At 66.5% G+C, this 26,031-nt stretch overlaps 2 protein-coding genes across 3 annotated transcripts; both read right to left on the reverse strand.

The window, feature by feature from the left end:
- Nucleotides 1-1,337: 1,337 nt before the first annotated feature.
- NCLN (nicalin) lies at nucleotides 1,338-18,365 on the reverse strand. Of its 2 annotated transcripts, none has more exons than XM_044254587.1 (15): nucleotides 18,125-18,365; nucleotides 13,526-13,716; nucleotides 12,557-12,701; nucleotides 11,721-11,815; nucleotides 9,117-9,197; nucleotides 7,182-7,285; nucleotides 6,724-6,812; nucleotides 6,499-6,638; nucleotides 6,170-6,348; nucleotides 4,738-4,825; nucleotides 4,617-4,655; nucleotides 4,375-4,535; nucleotides 3,287-3,340; nucleotides 3,123-3,201; nucleotides 1,338-2,943 (listed from the first exon to the last, which is right to left on the reverse strand). In XM_044254587.1, exons 1-15 carry the CDS (start codon nucleotides 18,306-18,308, stop codon nucleotides 2,884-2,886), a joined length of 1,689 nt encoding a protein of 562 aa, XP_044110522.1. In that variant the 5' UTR covers nucleotides 18,309-18,365; the 3' UTR covers nucleotides 1,338-2,883. The 2 variants fall into 2 exon arrangements, with proteins under 2 accessions (XP_044110522.1, XP_044110521.1); XM_044254586.1 differs by having other exon boundaries at nucleotides 4,375-4,538.
- A 4,378-nt stretch (nucleotides 18,366-22,743) lies between these two features.
- Nucleotides 22,744-23,901, reverse strand: S1PR4 (sphingosine-1-phosphate receptor 4). Its single transcript, XM_044255461.1, has one exon. It carries the CDS (start codon nucleotides 23,899-23,901, stop codon nucleotides 22,744-22,746), a length of 1,158 nt encoding a protein of 385 aa, XP_044111396.1.
- Nucleotides 23,902-26,031: the final 2,130 nt, after the last annotated feature.

Genomic DNA, 26,031 nt, shown 5'->3' on the forward strand with positions numbered 1-26,031 from the left:
CGACGGCTCGTGCCACGGCGAAGGCGGACTCGGGCTCTGGACAGCCAGTGCGAAGGCTCAGCCGTACCCAGAACCACGCGGGAGCCCTGCTCTCCAGATGAGATCCCGCACACCCACCGGCGCTGAGCAGCCGGACGGAAAAAGCCCAGCCGGGGTCCCCGGTGGCTTGTTTTCCTGGCGTCAGTCAGTCAGGGGAACTTTCTGGGTAAAAAGGAAACCTCTGTGTATGTTAACACAAGCAGATCTCGGCTGGTTTTCCCTCCAAAACTTGGGGAGATTGACGCAGGGGGCCAACACTGCCTTCCAGCCCAGGGGGTCAGAAGGGAAATGGCCTGAGTAGAGGTGGCTGTGACCCCAGGGGTGGGGGACCCAAGCCGCCCCGCCCCAGGCCCCAGTCGGCGCACCTTGGTCACGCAGCGCGCTCTGGGAATGCAGAGGCTGCCCACCTCCCCCAGCGGCCAGCCCGGCCCTCAGCCTGCAGCGCGGTCACTGGCGTCCTCCCCGCGGCGGCCACCGGAGGGCGCCCGTGAGCACCCCGCAGGGGGAGCGTCGCACAGCTCACCTCCGGGGTCTCCCCACCGCCCCCCGGAAACCCCAGCAAACCCCGAGACCATGCGTGGTCTGTCCTCCCCCGCACCCAGAACGGTAAGCACCGAGGACAGACCTTTCCTTGTTCTGAGTGTCACAGAGCCGGACACACGGTCACTGCCGGAGGACTGACAGATCAGGGTGACCCCGAGAGGGATAAGCCCCGGATGGGGTCCTCCCCGTGCAGCGGGCAGGCAGTGGGGGCTCCCAGGCCTGGAGCGGAGCGCCGGGCCCCGGACACCCCCTCCACCAACCTTGAGTGACCGCGCCCTGGCCACGACCTCCCTGGAGCCTGGTTTGCGGCTGGGACGGGCCTCTGCACAGCCTGCTGACCCCCTCCTGGGTGGAAAGCGTTCCCCCAAGTCCATCTCCGCAGGAACGTCAGTGCGTGACCTGACCAGGAAGGAGGGTCTGCGGGTGCGACGAGGGGAGGTCGCGGAGCTGCCACGGGTGGGCCCGACACCATGCCGGGGCCCCTACCAGCGAGACACAGGCTGCCTCGCAGAACGTGGAGGCGGAGGCGGGAGCCGAGTGCGCCGAGAAGCCCCCACGGCCTCGGGAGGAAGCAGGCCTGCGCGCTCCCTGACCCCCGACTTCTGGCCTCCCGCACTGGGAGCAGCACCGTCTGCGGCCCGGCGCGGTGCCAGGGGCCGACGAGCTGGTCTGCACCCCCATCTGGCAGCTGGGGGGCAGGAGGGGCTGGGAACAGCCAGAACCTGAGCGCCAGCCCCGGACAGGACACGCGAGGCTCATCATTCGATATGGCTTTATTTTCTGATCGTCCAAGTGTCCCACACCCGGCCGGAGCCGAAGGACACCCACTCGCCAGCAGCCCGCACGGGGGGCCACGAGCCTACACCAGTCCCCGCGTCCTGCCCGCCAGAGGTGGCCGGGCTGGCTGGGCACTCAGTAAACAGTCTGGGGGAAGACGGGCCACCCAGCAGGGCAGAGAAAGCGACACAGGCAGGAAAGGCTGTGGCTCCCGTGCCGGCCGCTCCCCTGGCCTGGGGAGCCGGGACGCGGCCCTACCAGGGAGGGGGCTTGCCGAAGGCAGGAGGCTCAGGATGGAAACGGAGACGCAGCCCCCAGGAGCCTGTCCCCCACAGCGAGCTGGCTTCTGAGGGTTGGCTGGGTACGCATGGGGGGATCTAGTCCCCCTGCTCCTCCCTGGAGGCTCAGGCAGGGGCCCAACCCCCTTCTCCCTCACCCTGAACCCCCGGCACAGAACACCTAATTGATTATATTGCTAATGAATCCGTTCGCCTGGGTCTCCCTGAGATCAGTCTCAGCAGCGCTCGACGGCCCCTCCGTACCCCTTCCCTTCCAAGGAGCCTGACTTGTGGGGTTCACGCCTGACCTTCCTCCCCAGGTCCCAGGCCCCGGGAAGGGCAGCCCTGTGGGGCCCGCAGCTGCACCTTCTCCAGCACAGGCTCTCCCTTGACCCCAAGCCTGGACACCCTCCTGGTGGCCCAGAACACACCCTCCTTTCTGTGGATGAGGAGGCGGAGGCCCAGTGAGCCCGAGGTAAGGGACAAGAGGGGTGGGGCCTTCTCTCTCCTCCAGGGCCGCCTCCTGCCCCAGGGGCTCCGAAGATACCCAGGTTCCTGGGGGACAGGCCCCAGCTCCCCGGGGCCCGGCGGGGCGGGGGCAGCAGGCGGCAAGAAGCACACACGAAGGCGAACGGCACAGGAGCCGGACCGGGAGGCCGCGGGTCTTCAGGGCACCAGTGTCCACTAGGGCTCAAGGGAGTCACGTTCCAAGGCTGCACCCTGAGGCGGCTGCCCTCGGCCCAGGCCAGTGTGGCGGAACGCGGTGCTTCCGAGGGAGGGGCCGGAACCTGGGGTCCTTCTTCAGACAGGACGAGCACCCGCGTCACCAGAGCAGGGTCGGGGCGGGGTGGCGGGCAGACCAGGGCCGGCGAAGGCGGGCCCCTGCCCCGCAGCCTGCGGTTCCCGCTCAGCATCATGGCCAAGAGGAGGGACGTGGAGGACGTGCGGGGGCATCTCCTCGGCCATCCTGCGGCCAGCGAGCCCCGATCAGGGGCAGCGGGGCCGGGAGCTCATCCGCGTACTTGTCCCCAAGTCCAAGGCCCGGGCCCGGGCCCTCCAACAAAAGCTCCTCCGAGGGAGTTCGAGGACAAAAAAGAGAAAGAACCCCCAGGTCCTCAAGAGCAACACAGAAAAGCTCTGTAATTCAGGGCCTCGGCCGCGGAGCCCGGGGTGCAGCCCTGGCCTCCTGCCGGCCGGGAGCGGGGAGGGGCGGCAGGCAGGGGCTCGGCGCCGGCGAGGGGCCACGTCACTGCGTCTTGGCCTTCACGAGCAGTCTCTGAACTGTTTTGTACAGGAGGTCGAAGTGCTGGGGGCAGCGGGGAGGCTCCCGTGAGGCCGGGGCCCCGCCACCGTGAGGAAGGCCCAAGTGCCACCGGGGGGGTCGTCTGCTTCTGGGCAGGGTTAGGGCCGAGGACTTGCCTGGCCTGGTCGACCCCCCGGCAGGGGCCCCGCCTCCCACCTGAGCCTCTACTCAGCAGTGCTCACCTGGACCGCCGTGTAGGCCATCCCGAGGTAGGCGCCGATGCAGACGGCCAGGAGCAGGTCGAAGATGGCGGGCTTGACCCTGGGGGAAGCGGGGCACCAGAGAGTCGGGGGAGGGTCTGCCGCTGGACCACGTGTCCTGGGCCGTGACCCGGGGCACCACTCACCTGTAGGCGTTCATCACCTGCTTCAGCTGGTCATAGAAGACGAACTCGGGGTCCCTGCGAAGACAGCGCGCTCACCCGGCTGCCCCGCGGCCCGCCACAGCCCCCAGACGTCCCACCAGCCCAGGATTGGGAGGCCGCGCGCGTGCCCATCTGTGTGCATGCACGCCCATCTGTGCGCACGCACGAGGCTACGCGGACCCTCCTGGGGCAAGGGCTGGCCTCTACTCCCTGTTGCTTTTTTTGGGTGTCAAATGGTACTCGTTAAAAATGGAATAGGGGTCGCCGGGGTGGCTCAGTCAGTTGGGTGTCCGACTCTTGGTTTCTGCTCCGGTCACGATCACAGGGTTGTGAGATCGAGCCCTCCATCAGGCTCCATGCTCAGTGTGGCGCCTGCTTGAGATTCTCTCTCCCTCTGCCTTGCCCCTCCCCCACCGTGTGCATGTACACTCTCGAGACAAATAAAATCTTTTTTAAAAAAAAGGACTAGTGTCACTGTGTGAGAGTCTAGTGGTCCACAGAACGTTACTACCGAGGGGAGATGGTCAGCATCTGGGTATCGAGACCCTGGCTCCACAGCTGGGGGTCCACTCTGAACCTCAGTTTCTTCTTCTGTCCGAGAGTCCTGTCTCCCAGGCACACCATGAGTAGGGAGAAGGCAGAGGGCCAGCAAGGCGTCCCCAAGCAGTGTGGGCTATCTCCCATCTGTGCACACCTGCAGGTTCCCGCCCTACCACGAGGCCCTGCGGCGCTAGCTCGGCCCGTGGTGGGAGGGGCATAGGCCAGATGAGGGACCCAGGCACAGAAGGACCAGAGAGCGGGTGGTTTAGGGCTGCCCGATGAAACGCAGGATGTTGGTTACGTGTGGATTTCAGATGAAAGACAACTGGCTCCTGGCGTAAGTATATCCCAAATGCTACATGAGATATACTTACACTAAGAACACACTCATTTCCGTGGAACTCCCGTTTAATTGGATCCCCGTACTTCCCATTTTACTCTTCGTCCTCTGCTTTCACCAGCTCGACCTTGCCCCTTGGGGGGCCGGCCGCGCGGCCACGGGGTGCTGGCCAGGGCAGCGGCGGACTCACCGCTTGTCGGCCTTGATGTGGTGCGGCTTGACCTCCTTCAGGTAGCGGCTCAGGTAGTGCTCGAGCGTGCTGAGGAACGTGCCGTCCTTGTCCACGAGCTGCGCGGCCCGCGGCTGGTTGGTGAGCCAGTCCATCACCGAGTCCAGCTGCTCCTGCTGGATCTGCTGCGGGGGGCGCCGAGGTCACGGGAGCCACCCCCCCGCCGCCCCTGCCGCCCCGCCCCGCCCGGCCCCCGCCGTTACCATCTGCTCCGTGAAGACCGGCATGTCTGGGGGGGTCCCCTGTGGAGAGAGAAGGGGCGGCCCTGAGTCCGACCCTCGGGCTGGGGGGCGCCGGAGCCGGGGGGCGCGGGGGGCACCTCACCTTCTCCGTCAGGTTGTAAATGACGCGGGTCAGGGCCTCCGCGATGAGCCTGGTGTTGCGGGTCAGCGTCTTGGAGTCGACCCGGGACCTTAGCACAGGGGTGGGAAAAACGCACGTGGGCATCTGGAACCCGCGGCCGCCAAGCTCACCGGAAGAGCACAGCCGTGTCTCCAACGACAACAGGAGACGGGCCGCGGCCTGCTCGGGGGGCGCCCGCCCTGCGTCTGCTGGAAGGACCGCGGCCCTGGGCCTGCTTTCTCGCTGCGGATGCGGGGGTGGCTGGGGGACCCCCGTCCACCGTTGTCGCAGGCAGGGCTGAGGTGATGCCGCGGGGGCGAACGGCACTACCCACGCTCACCCCGACCGACCCAGAACCCAGGAACGGGGCCTGATTTGGAAGCCAGGCGTCCTCGGACGTGGCGAGTGCCCGAGCACACAGCTCCACGTGGGACGGCGGATGTCCTCATGCGAAAGGCGGAGACCATCTGTGACCGCGGGAGCAGACTGGGGGACCACAGGCCAGGGGTCACCCAGTATAGCTGGCGACATGCAAACCCAGAAAAGGGGCTTGGGTGCAGAACAGAGCCGGCCACTGGTTGCTGCCGGGAGCAGGTGAGGGGGGCTGGACCGCCGGGGGGGAGCCGGGGGAGCGCTCTCCTCGGCTCTCACTCCCTCCACCCTGGAACGCGCTTCTCCAGGGCCATGCCCCTCAGCATCACCTCCTCCAGGAAGCCTCCCTGATGCCCCAGGAATGGTCCACAGCCCTGCCCACAGCTGCTCTCTCTCTGGGCCTCGCCTGGAGCCAGGCAGCGCCTCCTCCAGGCCGACCTGCTCACCCCCCAGCAGACACATGCCAGGAGCTGCGCCAGGCCCAAGGGGGGCCAGAGAGTGCACATGGCCAGACCGGCCCAGCCCCAGCCCCATGGCCACCATAAACCCTGGCCCTGCGGAGCGCTGACACACCACTGGGAGACACGGACGGGAAATGAAATCCTCCACTGGCAGAAGCCAGAGGAGCCCAGCATCTTGACGAGAGCTAACGCGAGGAAGGAGAGGTGGGGCGGGCTCCGAGGAGGTGTGAGGAGACGGGGCACCTTTCCAGGCCTCCGCGTGGCCGTGCAAAGGCCCAGGGGCAGGAACCACAGCCTCTGAGCCACAGGGCAGACCGCAGTGCTCGGCGTCTGAGGGTCCCAGGTGGGGTCTGGATATCACGTGTGGGGGCCAGAAGACCCCAAACCTCTCCCACGTGCCCCCCGTCCCTAGTAAGGGGGGGCTCCGTCACCCGACCCCAGCTGCCCCGTCACTGGGCTCAGGCCCGCCGTCCTCCCCGCCACCCACATTCCACGTCTGCTCCTTCCAGTGTCTGTCCACGCCGCGGCGCCGCAGAGACCCCCGTGGTGGCGGACAGAGGGGAGGCCCGGGCCGCGCTCACCTCACGTCCATGATGCTGCTGCGCTGGCCGTCGCGGTGGCTCTCCAGGTGGGACAGGGTGAAGGCGGGCAGCCGGCGGATGGCGAAGCGCTCGTGCTCCCAGGCCAGGATGTCCTCCGCCAGGTTGATCTTCTTGTGCACCATGGAGAACCGGACCTCCGGGAACTGGTGGGCCGCCACCTGCGTGCGGGGGCCGTCAGGCTGGCGCTCGGCCCCGCGGTCCCGCCCCGGCTCGGCTCGCGCATGCTCACGGGGCCCTGATAGCCGGGAGTGTCCGAGCCCTGGATCCCACCGCGGCCCCGGGCCGGGCTGCGGCGGGAAGGCACCTACCGCCTCCAGCTCGCGCAGGAAGGCGTGCTGCAGCGTCCCCTCCCGCGGCGGCTTGGACACGTGCAGGTGCAGCCGGTCTCCGCGGCCCACGGTGTCCAGGCACAGCACGAAGGCCACGTTGTCCTGGAGCAGACTGGAGTCTGTAGGGCGGCAGCGATGGTCGGGACGGGCGGGGAGCAAGGACCCTGGCACCCCGTCCCCCCAGCTCCCCCGGGGGCCGCTCACCCGTGTGGTCCAGGTTGTCCTCCAGCCACCGCTTCGTGCCCTGGTAGTTGAACTTGCCCCCTCCAGAAGCAAAGAAGAGAAGGTTGTACCTGGCGTGGGGGCAGCAGGGGGTCGGCGGTGAAGGAGAGGAACCAGGACCCCGGCGAGCAGGCGGTCCCCCCCAGGTACTGAATCCCGACCAGCCCCCAGAGCAGGGTCTCCCCGTCCCAGCATGGCTGACTCTCTGGGCGGTGGGGCCGCACCCCTGCCCCCCACTCCCTCGGAGCCAGGAGCGCCCCCAGAGTGGCGACCACAGATGCCCCCAGACAGGACCCTGTGGGCCTGCGGGACAGGATCTGGGCAGGGCTCAGCTCCAGGCCCATGGGGGAGGGGGCCTCAGCACAGACCCTGTTACTCCAGGGTGCCCGACCCCAGCAGGCAGCAGCCCCTCCCACTGCAGCCCCTCCCGCCGGCCGTACGCCGCGTGCGTGCGCTTGTAGGTGTAGAGCCTGGAGAAGAGGCGGGCGAGCTCCAGCAGCACGGAGATGCCGCTCCCGTTCGAGTCCGCACCATGCGACAGCCACTGCGGGCGGGAGACAAGGCCAGTGGTGAGCCCCAGGTCCGGCCCGGCCCCTTGCGGTCCCCATCGCGGCAGCCAGAGTGGGCCCGGACAGCCCCGCCTCGCCACCGGACGGCTCCTGGCTCCGCTCCCACCCCCAGGAGGACGGCACCCCGTGTTGCAGGGCTGAGCCCCCAGGGCCCGGGCCCTTCCAGCTCCCCTGCTGGCTCCCCAGCACTCTGCCCCGGGGCCCTGGAGCCCAGGGGGGCCGTCTCCGTCTGGAGTCAGCGCCTGCCCCAGGAGCACGGCACGCCCATACCACTGCGAGGGGGGTCGGAGCAGGTTCCCTCCACTGGGACAGACCCCGACCCATCCAGCTCCTATGATCTGAACGTGCCCAACCACGTGATAAGGGGACCTTGGAACCCTCCCAAGGTCATGGTCCACATGCCAACATATCCCACATCGACGTATTAAAATTCAGGGGCGTGCACGGGGGGGGGGGAGGGGGACCAGACAGGAGGCCACACGAGTGTGAGTCCACGCGTGACACGCCCCGACCAGGCTCCTCCAGGGACGGGAAGGGGACCGCGGATGCGGTGTGACTTCTGATGGGGACAGGGATTCGTTCAGGGGAGACGGAACCTTCAGGAAGTCAGTGACCATGGCTGCACAACTCTGAGTGTCCCACTAAACTACGCGGTTTAAAGGAACAATTTAAATGTTACAGGGCGCCTGGGTGGCTCGGTGGGTTAAGCCTCTGCCTTCGGCTCAGGTCATAATCTCAGGGTCCTGGGATCGAGCCCCGCTTCGGGCTCTCTGCTCAGCGGGGAGCCTGCTTCCTCCTCTCTCTGCCTCTCTGCCTGCTTGTGATCTCTGTCTGTCTAATAAATAAATAAAATCTTAAAAAAAAAAAAAATACTCTGTGGTAGGAGGCAGAGATTGGGACGAATCATCTCGAAGGGCTGCCGGTCAGGCGGGCGGGAGAGGAGGACCGGGCTGAGCCTTCTGCGCAGACCGCTGAGGCCCTGGCCTCCCAGGCGGGGTAGCGCTTGGGACAGACGCACTGTGGGCCCCTGGTCAGGACCTCAGGCCGCTATTGGCAACCTCTTTGCTCAGGTGGTTTTACTTCCAAAGCAAGACCTTCCTGAGGAAGAGCAGACACCGTTCACGCTCTGGCGTGAGCCCTAACCTCACCGTGGCGGGGCTCGGAGAGCATGGCCCACAGGAGGCAGGTTCGCGAGGCTGACCCTTCGCGGTGTCTGGAACTGGACTGCGGGCTCCGGCCAGCCTCGCTGCGGGGGGGCTCGGGTCCCTGGACCGTCTGTGCAGACGCGAGGTTCGGGCTGAGCACCTGCTCCCCTCCCCACGTCGGGCAGACGGGCCTGCGAGACCGACCCTGCAGAGAACCCGGCGCTGGGTCTCTGCCAGCCCCTGGAGACCGTAACCACACACACACGGTGCGGTCTCGTTTGGAGGGAACTAAGCGTGTCTGGTGGGACACCCCGAGGGAGAGGTCTGGGAGCTCCCGCCTGTGTCCCCCCCCCGCCCCCCCCCACCCAAGGTGAGCTCATTTTGCTTCCTGTCCTCTGCCCTCTGTCTGTACAAACAAGGGCCGTGGGGACGACCATCTGCTGGGCCCTGGGGTCCTCCCGGTACATCCCTGCACCTGGGCCTGGGGACGGACAGGGACACCTGGTCTCGATCCGCGGCCCGGCCACCTATCTGCCGTGGGACTCTGGCCACAGGAGCTGCCTCAGATTAGCCTGTTTCTGCTTCAGGAGAACTCCCGGCCCCGGGGCCCTCCGAGGTTCGGCCAGAGCTGCACGGGGAGGGCGGGCGCTCGCATACGTACAGGGGCCACTCCGAAGGCATCGTAGTGGGCCACGATGACGATGGTCGGAAGGTCTTCTCCGCCTAGCCCAGTCAGCCGCCCCTGCGGAGACACAGTCTGTGAAGGGGCTGCCGGCCGGGGCCCCGGAGGCCAGAAGCAGCCCGGGCCAGGCTCACAGGTAGGGCAGTGCTCCCGACTTTGCGGACTGTCATGGACGATACATGAACGAATAGCTGTGCCCACGTGTCCGTAAAACTTTATTTGCAGAAATGGTCTAGAGGGCCGTGGCCTGCTGCCCCACCCGGAGCCCAGCCCGTCCTTCAGGACGGAGCCGCAGGCCCCCGAGGGTGCTGGCAGGAGCGCTCTGCAGGTGAGGCCAGCTGCCAGGACGGGACGTGGCCACAGTCCAGGTCCCGGCGCCCATGGCCCAGCTGGAGTCTCTTCACATAGGGACTGGCCCTCGCTAAAGTCACGTGTGGGACAAGCGAAAACGACCTCCCGTCGGCAATGCCTCGGCCTCCCCCGTCTGAGAGCTACTCGCAGGGGGGGGCCCACAGCGCGGCCCAGGGGTCTGTGCCGGCGCATGGCTGAGGCCATCTTCCTGTCTCCCATCGGAGGGCGAGCTCTGCGAAGGCCTTGGCCGTGTCAGAGGGAAGGTGCAAGCTCTCTCCGCTACCGCCGGAGACCCGGGACCACATGCTGGCTGCGGATCCTAGCGCGAGACTGTGGACGCGCGAGGCGCGGGCCACACCGCTGCCTCTAGGGGCTCGGGGCCCCTTTCCCAACAGGTAGGCCAAGGCTAGGGCTGGCCAGGTGGCCTGACGGGGCCCAGAGAAGCAGGGGCCAGCCCAGCACCCCCACCTGCGTGCTAACAGCAGGGACGGCGGAGGGCTCAAGCGGAGCAGGGGTTTCCAGAAGTGAACGCCAAGGCAGCCAGGCTGGCAGCTGACGCAGACCCTCTCGTGGCGAGGAGGGTCCCCTGGAGCCAAGCCGGCTCCGGCTGCTACTGACTCCAGCCGACCAGGCCAGCTGCGGCTCGGCCCGACCCAACCTTCAGGAGCCTGACTACGAGGCCTCTGGTCCCTGGGGCCTTCCCTGCCCAGACCACCCCAGTCCCTCACACGGCAGGAAGAGAAGGATTCCTCCTAGTTTCACTGACTGTGTAGATGCTGCGGTGGCCTCCCCACATCCTGGATGGGCCCGTCCAGCTGCACTGACCCGCCCGCCCTCCTCCTGCACCCGGTCTGTGCAGGGCAGCCCAGGAAACCCTGGGCCGGGCACGGTCCTCGCTGCCATAGGCCTGCAGCCTGGACGTCCCCGAGGGCCCCTGCGCATGCCGGACGGGGCCGCTAGGGGACGGGGCTGCTAGGGGAAGGCACCTACTGTCCTGCCAGAGCCCTTCTCCGCTGTGTCTCAGTGCCTGTTTGCTGCCCTCGGACTCCCCACCTGCCAGTGAGGCCTTCACAGAACGAGGGGCACGTTGCCCGCTGCCGCCGCCGGCACACGGGGCAGCTCAGAAGGCGCCCACGGAGAGGCGGACTCAGTCCCGCACAGGGAGGCTGCGAGCCTGGGTCTGCCCAAGTCCCACCTGCGCCGACACCAGGTGGGGGCAGGGCAGCCGGCACCATGGGGCGTGAGCCACCGGGCCGGGGTCCTGCTCGCTCCCTGACGCGCGCTCGCGGAGGGTCCCCGTGCTCCAGAACCCTGGGTAGGCTCCAAGGACACGACGGAGGCCGCGACGTGCGGTCCCAGAGCCTCCGGACTCGGGCTGGCGGCAAAGAAACGGACGACACGCGGCTTCCCGACGTGGGTGGGACCATCACTCGAGAGACTGAAGCCACAGCAGGTGCAGCGCAGGGCTCCGGCCCCAGGCGTGGACAAAGGCCTCGCTGGAGGGCTCCCACAGGGCAGGCCGCCCCCGCTCCAGACTCGGGCACAAGGCACGAGCAGGCGGGCGGGCCGCCACCGAGCCCTCGCCCCTCGCCCCCTCGCCCCCTCGCCCTGCGCCTCCATGGCCGGGGAGACCCCCTCACCGGTGTGCGGACACGACAGACGCGAGGACAGCTCGGAGCAGACACTGCCCGCCCCACGGCGTTCCACCCTCGCCCTCCCCCGCCCAGGGTGCACCCCACCACCGGCCTGCTGTCCGCCCCCCTCCCCAGGTGCACAGGGGAGAGAGAGCCGCAGAGTCGGGGACACCTGTGCCCTGGACGCTAGTTACACCACCACCGGGCGTGAGGACAGGCCCGACTCCTTCACGTCTGGCTTGCGGCTTGAACCGGCTACTTCCCCACCCAGAGCTCGGCTCCCTCCGCCATCAGCAGAGCTCTGAACAACAGGGGGTGTGCGGCCCCAGAAAGTTCCTAGGAATGCAACACTGGGGACGCTGTAACATGACGAGAAGGGGCAGCCGCCGTGCGAGGGAGACCTCTCTGCAAGGCAGGGACCACCGGCGCAAAGGCCCTGAGGCAGGACGAGGAGGCTTGATGTGCGGCGGGGGCTGGTGGGAGACTGGACCGATGTCCCGATCAAAGGTTCCCCCCGGGGGGAGGCGTGGGAGTCAACTCAGGGAGCCCGGAGCCCCCCTCCCCAGGTCTCCGTGTGGCAGGCAGGGCCGGCACTCACCTCCACACTGGTGATGAGCCAGTCACTCACGGCCTTGCTCTGCACCCCGCTAGTGACCATCTGGAAGCCGTTGGCCGTGGCGGTGTGGAGCAGCACTGAGGACAGGTGGGGGAGGTCAGCCCGTGGGGCTTCCTGGGCCCGAGCCGGCCTCCCCGCGGCCCCCATGCCTCAGACGGTAGGGGTGCGGCCTAAGCCCCCCTGTATACATATGTGACCCCGTGACCTGGAGCACAACTTGAGACCGTGCCCGGGGAAGGGCCCGGCGTCCAGCGCGAGAGCTGCTGAGCCACCGCGCAGCCCCAGGCCGGCCGGCAGGGGAGACTCCGAGCGCCGCCCTCCTGTGCCGCCCGCCGCTCTGGGGCGTTTCTTCGACTGCTTCCGCTAGAGCATTCCCCACAGCCACCCACCCCTGCGCCAAGCTCCTGGACGTCCCCAGTCCCCGGAGCAGAAGAAACCTGTGTTCTCCTCTCCCCGAGGACACGGCTGCCCCACCCGACGGGCTCCAGCATGACGGGGACGCCCTGTCCTCAGCAGGTAGAACAGACAAAACCCACCTGATGCCCACAGGTTCGACAAGCCAGAGGCCGGCGGGGACAGCCCTCCCTCCAAACGAGCATTTCCCAAGCTGCTGTTTGCATGCAGTCAGCAGCGGTGGGGGACAGGGGGCCGGAAACCGCACAGCCTCGGCTGCAGCCCTGAGACAGGGGCGTGGTGGGCCGGGGTCGGGCCCGCTGACCCGCACGGCTGGGTACTGCGCCAAGTGCTCGCAGGGAGAGGGGGCCCCGGAAGCGGCCTGGCGTGGCCACAGCCCGCCCGCTCCTGCAGCCCGGGCCTACCTTCGGCGGCGGAGGCAGAGCCCTGGGCGGCGGACGCGGCCTGCGTCTGCTCGTAGATGGACAGCAAGGCCTCGTCCTCCACAGCGAAGTAGACGGGGACCACGGTCTCCATGGCCAGCATCTCCGGCTCGGTCTCCATGAATTGCTGGGGAAGAGATACCCGTTTAGGGGGCTCCGAGGCTGGGCGAGAGGCTGCCCAGGGGCCTGTCCCCAGGGTGCGGGCACACCTCCTCCGCAGTTGGCCAGCAGGGCCAGGATTGTGCTGGAGAACAGGACGGAAGGGGGGCCGAGGGTACAAAGAGGACGAGGACGGAGGGACGGGTGAGGCGGCAATGCCCACGGGCCCCCGGGCGGGACCCATCAGGGAACGAGCAGGTCGGGAGATCGGGCGAGGGCCCAGCCAGGTCGGGGTCAGATCTGGTGTCCCCGTGGGCTGCTCCCAGCCCCACCACCCGTCACACCCGTCGCTGTGGGCGGATGACAGACGCCGGCACCCTGGTCTGATGGCAGGGACCCCCACCACCGATGGGCACACGGTGCCCGGCACTGAACAGGACGTCGGTGAGCATGAAGTCCCCTCTACCACCCGCCACCTGCTCGTCGGCCACAGCGTCTTCAACTGAGCTGACTCCCGGGTCCTGTCAGGACACCCTCTGCCCCGGGCACTGTGACCATCGGGCAGGTCACTCTGTGGGGCGTCCTGGGTGCTGGGGGAACTGAGCAGCGCCCCCCAGCCCCACCCGCTGGATGCCAGGAGCTCCCCAACCCCTGTGCGCACAGATGTGCCCAGACACAGCCCAGTGACCCTCGGGGACAGGATCCGTCTGGACAGGAGGGGGCGATGACCAGAGGTGAGCCGGCACCATCCCACCTCCTGAAGGGAAGAGGAGGTGCAGGGCCGCACCCAGGGCCTCCGACCACCCCCAGCCCAGCGCCCTTCCTCCGGCCGCAGGCGGGGCGGACACTCACCCGGATGACGTCCTGCGGCACAGCGGCCATGGCCCGCGGCAGGATGATGACCACGGCGCCGGCCGACTGCCGCAGGGCCTTCTGGTACCGCCCGTAGGAGAAGTCCAGCAGCCGCATGAGCACGCAGCGGCGGCTCAGCACGTCCGCGTCGATCGTGCGGGCCTCCGTGTTGAGCACTGCGTTCCGCGTGCCTGCGGGAGGGCAGGGAGGGCCTCCCTCAGTGGGGCACCGGGACCCCCAGCCGAAGACCACCACGTCCACCACGGCCAGCCCCTCACTGCCTAGCGGTGCGGGGTCCACTCCAACCCTGGGGAGTCGCGACCCCCTCCCCGGGCACTGTGGGGGTCCGGGCAGCATCCCCCACGTGCTTGGTCCCACTGGCAGCTCTCCCCGGTGCGACTACCACAGATGTCCCCAGACGTCACCCAGGGTCCCCTGGGATAGTATCACCCCGGGCGGGAGCCCCTGCTCCACATCCAAGAGCCCTGCCCCACCTCTCTTCCCACGGCTGAAGAAAGCTCCAGAAAATCAGGAAGAGAGCTCCAGCCGGAGTTCCTGGGGAACCAGACCCCGCCCCCACCCGAAGAGAAGTGGGGACTCAGAACCAGGTTGGTGCACTTTCTGACGGCCAGCGCGGACCTCCCCCCGACACAGGGCACCCCAGCGCGGACGTCAGACGCGGGACGGAGGAGCCACGCCATCGACTGCTTCCCATCGGCGCTGGCACGTGGCTGACCCTGAGGGCCATCTGTCCCCGTTCGCTGCCGGGAAAGCGGGCCCAGCCAGCTCCCAGGGTCCCGGCGCTCAGCTGCCAGAAATCCCAGCTTTAACATCCAGTCACCCAAATGGCAAAGGTAAGCCACGACTCCAAATGCCTCAAAAGCTGCAGGCCGACCCGGGACGCACGAAACAAGCGAACCACGAGGCCCGTCGGAAGGACACGGCCCCCGGCCCCCGCCCCCCGCCATGGGGCCTGCAGTTTGGGATGCGGACAACCAGCCCTCAAAAGAAAGACGCAGGGGTGCCTGGGTGGCTCCGTGGGTTAAGCCGCTGCCTTCGGCTCAGGTCATGATCTCAGGGTCCTGGGATCGAGTCCCACATCGGGCTCTCTGCTCAGCAGGGAGCCTGCTTCCTCCTCTCTCTCTGCCTGCCTCTCTGTCTACTTGTGATTTCTCTCTGTCAAATAAATAAATAAAATCTTTAAAAAAAAAAAAAAAAAAGAAAGACGCAGAGAAGCGGTCCCACTCCCTGACAGGAGCTCGGCCGGCGGTCCTGGAGGTCAAGGCTGTAGGGGGGAGGCATCGCCCGTCCACATAGATGAGGACCTACACAAGGTCACTAGGGGCCCCCTCAGCTCCCCGCCTCTGCTTTCCAGAAAGGTGCCAGGTAGGTGGGAGCGTGGCCAGCTTCCAAGGGAGCGTGGTGTGGGGCAGGGGCAGGGGCAGGCCATCTCAGGAGCGGGGGAGCAAGGGTGGGCCACGGGTCCCAGGGCTGGAGGGGGTAGTCCCTGCCTCTACCCTCCCAGCCCTCCAGAGGCCTCTTCTCTGAGGCCACGGCCGTGAGAGCCCCAGGAGGGCTGAGCAGGGAGAGTGCAGCAGACCTTCAGGCCGTCCTTGAAGCTCCTGGAATGCCGGGAAGGCCGCTCCCCGGGCCCCACCTGTCCCGCCGCTCAGCGTCCCCGGGGCGCTCCCGACCAGCAGGGGGGTGTGGACAGGGAGGGCCACCTGTAGAGCCTACTGTGCGTGTCCCCCGCCGGGTGCCCCTGCAGGGCTGGAATGCCGCCTCTGCTGTCCAGAGGGAGGAAGCCAAGGAAAGGCAAGGGGGAGGGCAGAGCTGGGTGGACGTGGGTCCCCTCAGGGCTGAGACCCTCTCGTGCTGCTGGAAAGCTGCAGCGTGCGCCCCGTCCGGACAGGAGGAGGCAGGCTTGGCAGACGCCACAGGGGAGGGCACCAGGCACCCGGACGGAAGTCACCGCTTCTCTCCACAGGACCAGACCTGAGCAGGGGTGGCGAGCTGCTCCGCCGAGGGCCAGAAGGTCGACCCTCTCACCTTGCTGGCCACACGGGCTTGGTCTCAACGGCCTGAGACGCAGGCCAGACAGTGGGAGAGGCCACGAACCAGCAAAGCTTTACTCACAAAAACGGGGGGACAAGGCGGACGCGGGCGCTGGGGGACCCTGTGTTAGCCCAGGGGATCTGGTGAGACCGTGAGGAGCTGCCACTCTGTGCAGCCCGGTCACCCGGGAGGGCCAGAGTCTGCCGGGCGGAGGCGGGAGCGCTGAGGTCACACCCCATGGCCTTGCACCCGCGGATTACCCTGGCCCCGCTCACCCCGCGGCACAGAGCACACCCTCCCCTTCCCAGCAGCCAGTCAGCCTGCATTTCTCAAGAGGAGTGAACAGGAAGTTAGGAAAGAAGAGAGACCCAGAGCAGGGGTTGCACCAGGGGGCGGGGAGCCTGCAGGCACCGAGAGGGGAGCCCGCACCCGCGGTGACCCAGCAGAGCTGCTCTCGGGGACAACGCCGTCCGGGAGACGCCCGGGCCCCCCTGAGCCCCACTAGGGGCCCCCGCCTCCAACCACCCACCTCCCCCATGGGCAACGGCACCCCCTCGGCTTCTCCCCAGGTGAACGTGCCTGCTGTGCCTGGCCGGGGCCGGGAGGTGTGAGCTGCACGTGGAGAGCCGGGCCATCGCCAGCCCTTGGCTGGGGCAGGTGGCCCTCCGCCCCCAGGCCCTGTGCGCGCCCCCAGAGCCCAAGGTCTCCACAGACGCCGCGCGCGAGCAAGGGACGGGGGCGCGCAGGCGAACATGTCAAGTCACAGAAAGGAATGGGAGGGCACCCCAGGGTTGGGGACAACGGACCCAGGGAAGGGAGGACAAGGAAGAGAAAGCAGTACGGAAACCAGCTCGGATCCCGAGAAATGGGTTATCTCAAGTCCCGGGACCTGGGCCTTGGGGAGGGCGATTCCTCTGGGAAACCCACAAAGGTCTAGACCAGGACAGCAGCCGCTGGCCACACCGGGCGACTTCAGCTCGTCACAACCATCCAGCACTCGAAACTCCCCCCATCCCGCCTTGCCCGGGCCACAGCTCAAGTGCCCAGGGCCCCCTGCGGCTTCCAGGTCCCACATCAGCACACATCCACCACCCCAGAAAGTTCCACCAGACGGCGCCGGTAAAGACCCTCACCCAGGAGAACGGGAAACACCCCGTGAAAACGGGCCCACGACATCGGGGTCTCCTGGTCTTCCCTCCCACCCCTCCAGAGCCTCAGGTTCAAGGCCATCACTCACCCACGGTTGGCATGTGGCACTGCGGGCACGCAGGGCCGGGTGGGTCACTGTGGGGGGCGTCCTGGGCGCTGTGGCATCTCCGGCTCCCACCCACTCAACGCCAGGACCCACGCCCCGACTTGTGACAACCACGAAGTCGTCACCCAGTGACCGACCACGGGGTTGACAACCACTGCTCTAAACAGCAACGGCCTTTGGGGTGAAGAGGGATGTGAGGGGAGGTCTGGACCTGCTCCAGGGACTGGGGCTCCCCAAGGACTTGGCTGGGGGTCCACAGGGCTCAGGCTGAGCCTGAGATGTTCTAACAGGAGGGCCCAGTCCAAGAGCAGATGGGCTCGGAGCGGGAACCGGGGACCAGGGACCGAGGAGGGGGCTCCCTTCTCGCAGGGACATGAGGCCGCAAGCTGGAAAAGCCGGAGGCCGGCAGGTCCGCCAACACCAGATACAGCTCCGGGCGTTCAGAATCCAGGCACAGGGGCTGGGATCAGGACCTCGACAGCAGATGGGACTGGAGGGGACAGCAAGGATCCGTGCTGGATCCAGGCCCGGGGGGGCTGAGGGAGAGGAGAGCAAGGGCCAGAGACCATCCAGGACTCCCAGAGAGAGGGAGCACGCGGGGACCCGGAGGCCGAGACCAGGGGGTGGGTGTGCACAGAAGGAAAGGTCGACACGCAGGGTCCGAGGACCCCCAAGAGCCCACAGGCACGGGGACTAAAATGGGTTACGGGTGCCTGGCTCGTGAGCTGGGCCCGGAGGGCAGGGAGCCTGGAAAGGTGGGCCTTGGCGGGAGCCAGGCCCGGTGAGCGATCAGAGCTCTGAGCCCCCCGCCGCGGAACACGGGCACTGAACAGAATGGCCCGGGGTGCCCCTGGGGGCCGAGGACGGTCAGGGCTGGCGGGACCTGCCCACCGGCTGCCTCCGCCTGGCAGGAACTAAGCGAGGAGGCTTGCCTCCAGCCGGGCTCGCCGAGGGGGAGCTCGGGGCTCGGGGGCACGACCCGGCGAGGACGGACCCCGGTGGCGCGCGGGAAGGGGGTCTGGGCAGTGCGCCTCTGGCCCGGCTGGGCATCGGACAGAGGGGACGAGGCCCGGAGCAGAGCGGGAGCGTGGCCTGGGGGTCGGAGCGCGGGGATCCGGGGCGCGCTGCCCTGTCCGGCGCGGGGGCTGCGGGGTCCGCGCCGGGGGCGCCGAGAGCCGGGCGCGTCGCGGGGCGCAAGCACGCAGGTGACTCGGCGGGGCTCGGCCGGGCTGCAGCCGGGCCGGCGGGCGCGGCGCGTCCCGGGGCCCGCGGGGGCCGGCCGCACGCACCGTAGGGCTGGCCCTGCAGGTCGTACTGCTGCATGCGGTAGACGGTGAACTCGTGCGCCGCGTCGGCCGCGGGCAGCGGCGGCGCCACGAGCAGCAGCACGGCGGGCAGGAAGACGATGAAGCCGAGCGGCAGGCACGACGCCTTCAGCATGTTCTCCAGCACCTCGCCCGCTTCTTCCAGCATCCTGGCCGGCGGCGGGGCCGCGCGGGGCGGCGGCGGGCACGGGACGGCGGCGGCGGCGGCGGCTCCCGCGGACTCACCTCAGCATGGGTAGCCGCCGGGGTCCTGCGGGCGCCGCGCCGGGGTCCTGCGGGCACCGCCACGGGCAGCCCCACCCGCCGCGCTGCCTCCCGGGAGTCGTAGTCCTCCGGGCGCGCGCGGTGCCTCCTGGGAGTGGTAGGCCCGCTGGGTTACCTCCCTGTGGAGGACGCTGTGAAGTACCGTATGGCTAAACCTGAGGATGAAGTTTGACGTAACACGCGAGTCAGAAAAATACGGAGACTTTAAGGCAACTATTTGAAGTGGAACTTTCTCAAAAGCTGTCTTTGTGGCGGGGGGGGGGGGGTGCGCGAGAGGTGGAGGCAGGACGTAACCTTGCGACCCGGAAGGAAGTTGGAATGAGAGCCGAGTGGGGCCAGCCTGGGGCGCGCAATCTCCTGGGAATTGTAGTCCGGTGGCGCGGCGCAGGGCCTCATGGGAGCTGTAGTCTTCCTGGCCGAAGTCAGAAATCCCTTAAAACTCCCAAGGAACATAGATGCTGAACTCCACGAGGACAAAGACTTTTGTCTGCTTCCTGCGTTCGTGTATCCCCAGAACCCAGTGCGAGGCCTGGCACGCAGTGAGTGGGTTGTAGCGTTTTTGGAAGAATGAATGAAAGAAGAATAAAGAAATCATGATAGACGTTTCCTAAAGGGATGGCGCGGTGGGTTATGGGACTTGTAGTCTGGCGCGTGGCGTTGGGGAAAGGGTTGGTGATCGGCTTCCTTATACCCGTGTATACCTAAGGCTCACTCGTATTTGGGGCATACGCATAGGAAGAAATAAATTTCGTTGCTCATCAGAAATGCAAATTTAACTGGGGGTCCCAAACTTCTATTTTCGAATCTGGCAACCCAAGAACCCGCTGTGTTCTGCCCAGGGGTCGGAAGGAGCGTCAGTAACGCACCCCCATCCTCCCGATGGGAAGACTGAGGCCACGGCGTGCAGAACGCGAAAACCCTGGTGAGCTGACGTCCAGCCTCCAATACGGCCGCCTCCCTTCTGTCTCCGGTGCGAGGTGGCGCTGACTTGCAGCATTTTGGATTCAGGTCCCTGTGCCTCCCCCGTCCCCGGCTGTGTGACCTTGGGCAGATGGCTGCACCTCTCAGAGCTCCGTTTCCCCAGCTGGTGCATAGGATGACAAATAATCCCACACCCTCCATAACCCCTTACTGAAATGACCTCTGGCTGCTTGTCACCCCCAGCAGAGTGCGACCTTTGTGGGAGCAGGTAGCAAGCTGTGGACAGGCGCAACCGCTGCACGGAGGAGAGCCTGGCAGACGGTGAATGAGTGAGGGAGACAAAGGAGAAGCAAGCCCACCCCTCCGAGTCCTGTCTCGCCCAGGGAGCTCCTGGGCCCGGGGGAGTCAGGGGTGGCCTGGCAGGGTGTGGGGGGGGAAGGACCAGAACTCATTCTGGCCCGTGTTCTCTTCACACCTGTTCCTTCTGCCCGCACACCGGTTCTTCCAGGTCGGGCTATGAGCGCACAAGGTCTGCACACGCTCACCTGGAGACAGCCCGAGAAAGGAGCCCGACCTGGCTCAGCTCACAGGGTGCGGGCCCTAAAGCTGCTCGTGCTTCCTCCTCCCCGGAGGCCAAGTTCTTCTGTCTGGAGAGCGGAGAGATTCAATGAATCCCTAACAGGCAGGGATGAAGAAGTCACCAGCCTGCCGCGGCCACCTTGAATCCCAGTGCTGCCCCTTCCTTGCTGTGTGACCTTGGGTCAGTTACCTAATCTCCCTGGTCCTCAGTCTCTCCATCTGTAAAAGGGAGTTAATAGCGGTATCTTCCTCCTAGCGGATTACAGAGGAGGAAACGAGTTAATACCGAAGCGATGGGAGCCGTCCCACCAGCAGGAGTCAGGATTCTGGGGACAGTTGTGCTGCTGTCAGGGAGGGGGGCTGGGGACTGGAAGAAGGAGAGGAAGAGATTTCTAAGGTTTGTAGGGAGGCATGCTGTTGGGTCCAGTTCTCCCAGAGCTCTGGCTGCAGTCGTGACCCAGAAACTGCCACGGTGTCCATCCTCGTGGAGCATTTAGTCTAGGGGAAGAGGGGGAGGAGTGGCCAGAAGTGAGCAGGGCGGCCATCAGTGCGGGATGGGCAGGCAGCTGTGCGAGCCGAGAAGAAACGTCAGGAGGAGAAGATCAGGGAAGACTTCCTGGAGGAGGTGATGCCAAAGCCCAGACCCGAAGAAAGGGCGGGGGGCAGGCAAGTTAGGACTGAGGGTAGGGACATGCCAGGCAAGGGCGCTATGGTGGGGACAACAAAGCAAGTGCAAAGGCCCCCAGCTGGGCAGGCCCAGCGAATAGTTCAACTCACTCCGAAGAGAGCCTGTGAGAGCAGGGGGGGCAGCCGGGCCCGCGCACACAGGCCCAGAGCACAGGCTGAGCACTTCAGGGTGGCCCAGGCTCTACTGACCCCCCGATTCCACCGAGTCCCTGCCCTGCCTGGTGCTGTCACAGATAAACATGATGACAGGAATCAGGAAAACAAAAATATCCCAATTTATTGTGTACCTGGACACGTGCTTGGAGCTTTATCCAAACTTCTCGGATGATGGACATGTCCCGCGTCTACACTAGCCGAGACAGTGGTCGCAAGCCCCAGGTCACTAAACATTATGGGCTGGATCGTGTCCCCTCAGAGTTCACATGTTGAAATCCTCCGCATGGGACGGGGTTTGGAGGCAGGGTCCTTACGAGGTGATCAAGCTAAAAAGGAGTTCCTTAGGGTAGGCCTGGCATCCTTCTAGAACGGTGGCATTCGGGCACAGATACCCAGGGAGGGCACCACATGAAGGCATGAAGGCGGCAGTTGGGATGGCACTTCCTGGGGCCACGAGCCTCCGAGGACGCCCGCAGAATCCAGGAGAGTGGGGGGCACAGGCTGTACCTCGGAGCTTCAGGTGCACCAGCCCCGCGGGCACCTCGGTGTCAGACTTCCAGCCTCCAGGACCACGAGAGGACCCTTTTCTGCCCAGCCACCTGTTCTGTGGCTCTGAGATGTGGCGCCTCCAGCCGACCAATGCACCAAGAAGGTGAGTGTTTTGTATTTCATTTCGTTTTCCGGCGTCGTGAGCAGCCACACGTGGCTGGTGGCTGCGGGATCGGCCAGCATGGCGAGCAGCTCTGGGCCGGTGCGCCCTCGTCACGCAGAGAAGCCCAGGCTCAGAGAAGAGAGGCCCTGTGCCTAAGTGGCAGGCCAGGTGCTGCCCCCTGAGCCCGGGCAAGACTTACAGGCACTGGCTTGCCTGGAAGGAAGGAGAGAGAGCGAGCTGTCCACCAGGAGAGGTGGCCATGCGCGCAGGGCTCATCCCTGTGCCGTCCGGTATGGTCACCATGAGGGCCACGGGCCATTTAAGCGTGACCAAAACTCAAAGTTCACCTCGACAGTCACACCGGCCACTTGTCAAGCACACCGCAGCCTCCGGGGCTCCCGAGGGGGACAGCATCTACCATCGTCAGAAGTTGGACATGCAGGACGCCATGTGCCACGGCGGGTGCTGAGTGTGTGCCCACAGCCTCGGGCTACGCGGTCCATCCCCGATCCGCCCATTTCACAGGAGGGGAGATTGAGGCAGTTAGCGCTAAAGGGAACAGGAGAGGAGCGGCAAGATCCCCTGAGGCCAGGGGGCCAGGCGGCTGCGACTCTGTCACCCCCAGATGGGGCCCCTGATAGGGCAGAGGCCAGAGATGGGGAAGCGGCCGCAGGGGCCCCAGATGAGCAGAGGGGGAGGGGAAGGGGAAGTGGGCGAGAGGGGTGGGGACCCACCTGGCAGCCCCCAGCAGCTCTCACACACGTGTGCACACACAGACGCGCCCCAGTCTGTGCCCACCTCCCTCCCTCCTTCTCCCTTTCTCTCTCTCCCTCTGTCTCTCTTGCACACACACACTCGCCCACACCCTGCCGCGGCCCCGCACAACCACACCCCCAGTCCCCACAGAACCACAGCCCCCGGCCACGGGTCCCTGTGCTTGCACGTGTCCAGCCGACCCACCGCCCCACACCGTCGCCCCCGAAGCCCACAGGTGAATAGGAGGGAGGCTGGGACAAACCGTTGTTGAACTTCCGTGTTGCCGGGCTGTCCAGCCCCACCGCCCCCGAGGCTGGGCAGGGACTGAGACTCCCCAGAATCACAAGGGAGCTGGGGTGGGGGGAGGGGGCGTTCATCGCAAACCCACTCACCCCCACTCCAGACCCCTCCCCGTTCCCACGAGCAGCCGCCTCCTCCAGGGAGACCTCCAGGGAGACCTCTGTGGGCCCAGGCGCTGTGAGGGGGACCGTGGAGCCTCGGGACCCACCGCCAGCTGGAGACCCTTTTTCCTGCCTCCCCCGGGGAGCCCCCCCACCCCCGCTCCACCTCAGACGCTCCGCACGCTGGAGATGCTGGTCAGGGGCTCTCGCATCCGGAAGCTGAGCGACCGCGAGCCCCGAAAGCTGTCGCGGGGCCTGAGCGAGCTGTCCGTGGTGGAGGCCGCGGAGTGGGCCTCGCCCACCTGGGCCAGGCAGTCCCGGGGCCCCCGCAGGCCCAGCCGGAGGCAGCCGCAGCAGAGGAAGGCCAGCACGGCCTGGCACACCTCCCTGCTGCGGAAGGAGTAGATGACGGGGTTCACGGCCGAGTTGAGCACGGCCAGCGCCAGGATCCAGTCCATGCCGCGCAGGTACTGCTGCGCCCAGTCGGTGGAGCTGAACACGTCGGCCAGCAGCAGGCCGAAGAGCGGGCCCCAGCACAGCATGAAGGCCACCAGGATCATGAGCACCGTCTTGAGCAGCCGGCGGGCCTTGCGGCGGGCCGGGGAGCGCGGCGCCTTCTGGCCGTTGGCGCGCACCACGCGGAAGATGGCCCCGTAGAGCGCGGTGACGGCCGCCAGGATGCAGGCGAAGACGCCCACGCAGAAGAGGATGTAGGCCTTGGAGTAGAGCGGCAGGAGGCTGGAGCAGCGCGCGAAGGCGCACACGCAGTTCCAGCCCAGCAGCGGCAGCAGCCCCAGCAGGCCGGCCAGCAGCCAGCACAGCCCGATGAGGCCGTACACGCGGCCGCGCTTGCTGGCCCCGCGCTCGGCCACCGGCCGCACCATGGTGGCGAAGCGCTCGGCCGCGGTGAACAGGAGGCTGAAGGTGGACGCGGCCAGCGCCATGAAGAGCAGCCCCTCGCGCAGGAACCAGTGCGCCGGGCGCAGGCGGAAGGTGCGCGCGCCCGACAGCAGCACGTTGGCCAGGTACGCGACGCCGGCCAGCAGGTCGCTGAGCGTGATGTTGACCAGGCAGTAGTAGACCCAGCGCCGCGAGCGCATGTGCGTCGCGATGGCCACCAGCACCACCAGGTTCTCCAGCACCACCAGGCAGCTCACGGCCACGAAGACCCCCCGCAGGACCCCCAGGCTCGCCTCCTCGGGGCCCCCCCGCCCGGCCAGCCGGCCCGAGTGGTTGTAGTGCAAGACGATGAGCCGGCTGTGCCCGCTGGCCGCCAGCTGCTGGCAGGACTCGGGGGCCCCTGGCGGGGACCCCGTGCTGTTCATGGCGGTCCCCTGGGGCAGACTGAGGCCCCCGGGGTGGCTGGGGCCCGGGGCAGGGTGGAGCCGCCCGCCACCGCCCGCCGCCTGCCCGGCCTTGGTTTCCTGTTGTTTCGAATTTCCTGTTATGTTCAAGGTACCCCCCAGGCTGGGGTGAGGCCGTGGACAGGGAGGGGCATCCCAACCGTCGGTGGCTCCCACCCAGGCTCCACCCGGCTCCCACCAAGGAACCGTGTCTCTGCCTCCTTGTGGTCCTAGAAAGCCCAGGGAGGGGTGGGGGCACCAGTGGGGCTGGGAAATGGGTCCCCCCTCCCCGGGGCGCTCGCCACCGTTCCCTGGGCTGGGCAACTCCCTCGCCCCCACAAGCCACCCTCTCCAGGCCCCAGCTGCTCTCCTGGACGGCTCCAAGCCTGCCTGGCACACAGTAGGTGCTTAATAAGTGTGTTAAGTGACGGCACACACGCGAGCACCTCATTGGAAGCATAGGTGCCTCCCGTTTCATTCCCAGGATGGACCAGCCGCGTGTCTGTGCGCAGAAGAGGAGGCTGAGGCCTGGAGACTTGGTACCAGTGGTCTCCAGTGGGAGGCAAACACCTGCACAGGGACCCACGTAGGTCTTGGCCAGGACCCTCTTTACTGGGGTGGCCTGCCCTGCCTCCGAGCTGGTTCTGCTAGAGCAGAGCTGCTGTGGACACCCCCCCCCATAATTCCCCCCCCCCTCAAGACAACCCCTCACCTCTGGAGGGGGAGGGGCTCATAGAAAAAATGGGAACTCACTCCCCCCATGCCTATCTGGGGATCTGAGGACTGGAGCTGGGAGGGGAGGGTGCCCGGGGGGGAGGGGTGAGAGTAGAGCCCGTGCTCAGGAGTCTGTGTGGGGGAGGCACAGGGGCCCCATGAGGGGCTCCAGGATCCCCATCAGGGGCAGGGCAGTCAGGGGACTGGGGCTGAGGGCAGCCCAGCTGCCTGTGGCCGCCAAGCAACAGCCCTCCCTTTGCTCACTGGTCAGCCCTGGGAACAGCACAGTTACAGGGAACCACTGGCCGGTGCTGCCTGGCAGAAGCCATCGCGTCTTGTTACTGGGGGTGACCAGGCAGAAGCAGGGACCTGAAGACGAGGCTGTGGGGACAAGGGCTACCCAGGCAGTGGGGCTGTGAGGCTGCAGCAGGGGGGCAAGCAGCCACGTCTCTCTCAAGTACCACCCTGCAGGGCTGAGAACTGTGCCTTGGTCTCAACTTCACAAGGAACCACCCAGTCGGCGCATTTGAAGAGGGACACAGTGTGTTCTGAGGCTGATCCTGGACCCTGAAATGGTACCTGATCCCAGACTGAGCCCTGATCCCAGACTGATCCCTGATCCCTGACTGAACCCTGATCCCTGACTGAGCCCTGTTCCCAGACTGAGCCCTGATCCCTGACTGAACCTTGATCCCAGACTGAGCCCTGATCCCAGACTGAGCTCTGATCCCAGACTGAGCTCTGATCCCAGACTGAGCCCTGATCCCAGACTGAGCCCTGAGTCCAGGCTGAATCCTGATCCTGGACTGAGCCCTGACCCCAGACTGAGCCCTGATCCCAGACTGAGCCCTGATTACTGACTGAGCCCTGAGCCCAGGCTGAGCTCTGATCCTAGACTGAGCCCTGATTCCTGGCTGAAACTTGACCTTGGCTGAGTGTGTGGCTATAGATCAGCCACAACTCTGATCCAAGACCCTGACTGAGACCTGGCCCTGGACTGACCCCTGAGCCCAGGCTGAGCCCTGGTTCTAACTGAGCCTCAAGCCCCACTCCAGCTGCATCCCTGACTCTAGGCTCAGAGCAAATTCAGGACTAAAGTAAATGTAATGAGAGAACAGAGTGTGACTAGCAAGGCCAAGTCATCCAGCAATGATGCCATGAGTTACCTGCTGCCTGGCGGAAGGCCCTGTGCGTATTTTACCTTATTTGATCTCACAATTACCCCACGCTACAGAAGAGAAACCCCCCTCTCTAGAAGCCTGCCCCGGGACAGCTCTGACCATGCACAAGCACGCCTCCAAAAGGTTAGTCGTTGTTGTTTGTAAATGCAAAATATCAGAAGCAGCCCGAGCGTCCGCACACAGGGGAGACACTGACCAGCCACGCGCACCACAGCGT

The sequence above is a fragment of the Neovison vison genome, chromosome 6 (genome assembly GCF_020171115.1).
Source record: "Neovison vison isolate M4711 chromosome 6, ASM_NN_V1, whole genome shotgun sequence".
In the NCBI taxonomy this organism is placed as follows: Eukaryota; Metazoa; Chordata; class Mammalia; order Carnivora; family Mustelidae; genus Neogale; species Neogale vison.

Excerpts from the sequence above, each read along its gene's own strand:
- NCLN (XM_044254586.1), bottom strand. The coding sequence starts at position 18,308 with ATGCTGGAAGAAGCGGGCGAGGTGCTGGAGAACATGCTGAAGGCGTCG. Across the intron at positions 11,816-12,556 it reads CTCTGCCTCCGCCGCCGAAG|TGCTGCTCCACACCGCCACG; the intron begins GTAGGCCCGGGC and ends ACCTGTCCTCAG. Across the intron at positions 7,286-9,116 it reads ATGCCTTCGGAGTGGCCCCT|TGGCTGTCGCATGGTGCGGA; the intron begins GTACGTATGCGA and ends TCCCGCCCGCAG.
- S1PR4 (XM_044255461.1), bottom strand. The coding sequence starts at position 23,901 with ATGAACAGCACGGGGTCCCCGCCAGGGGCCCCCGAGTCCTGCCAGCAG.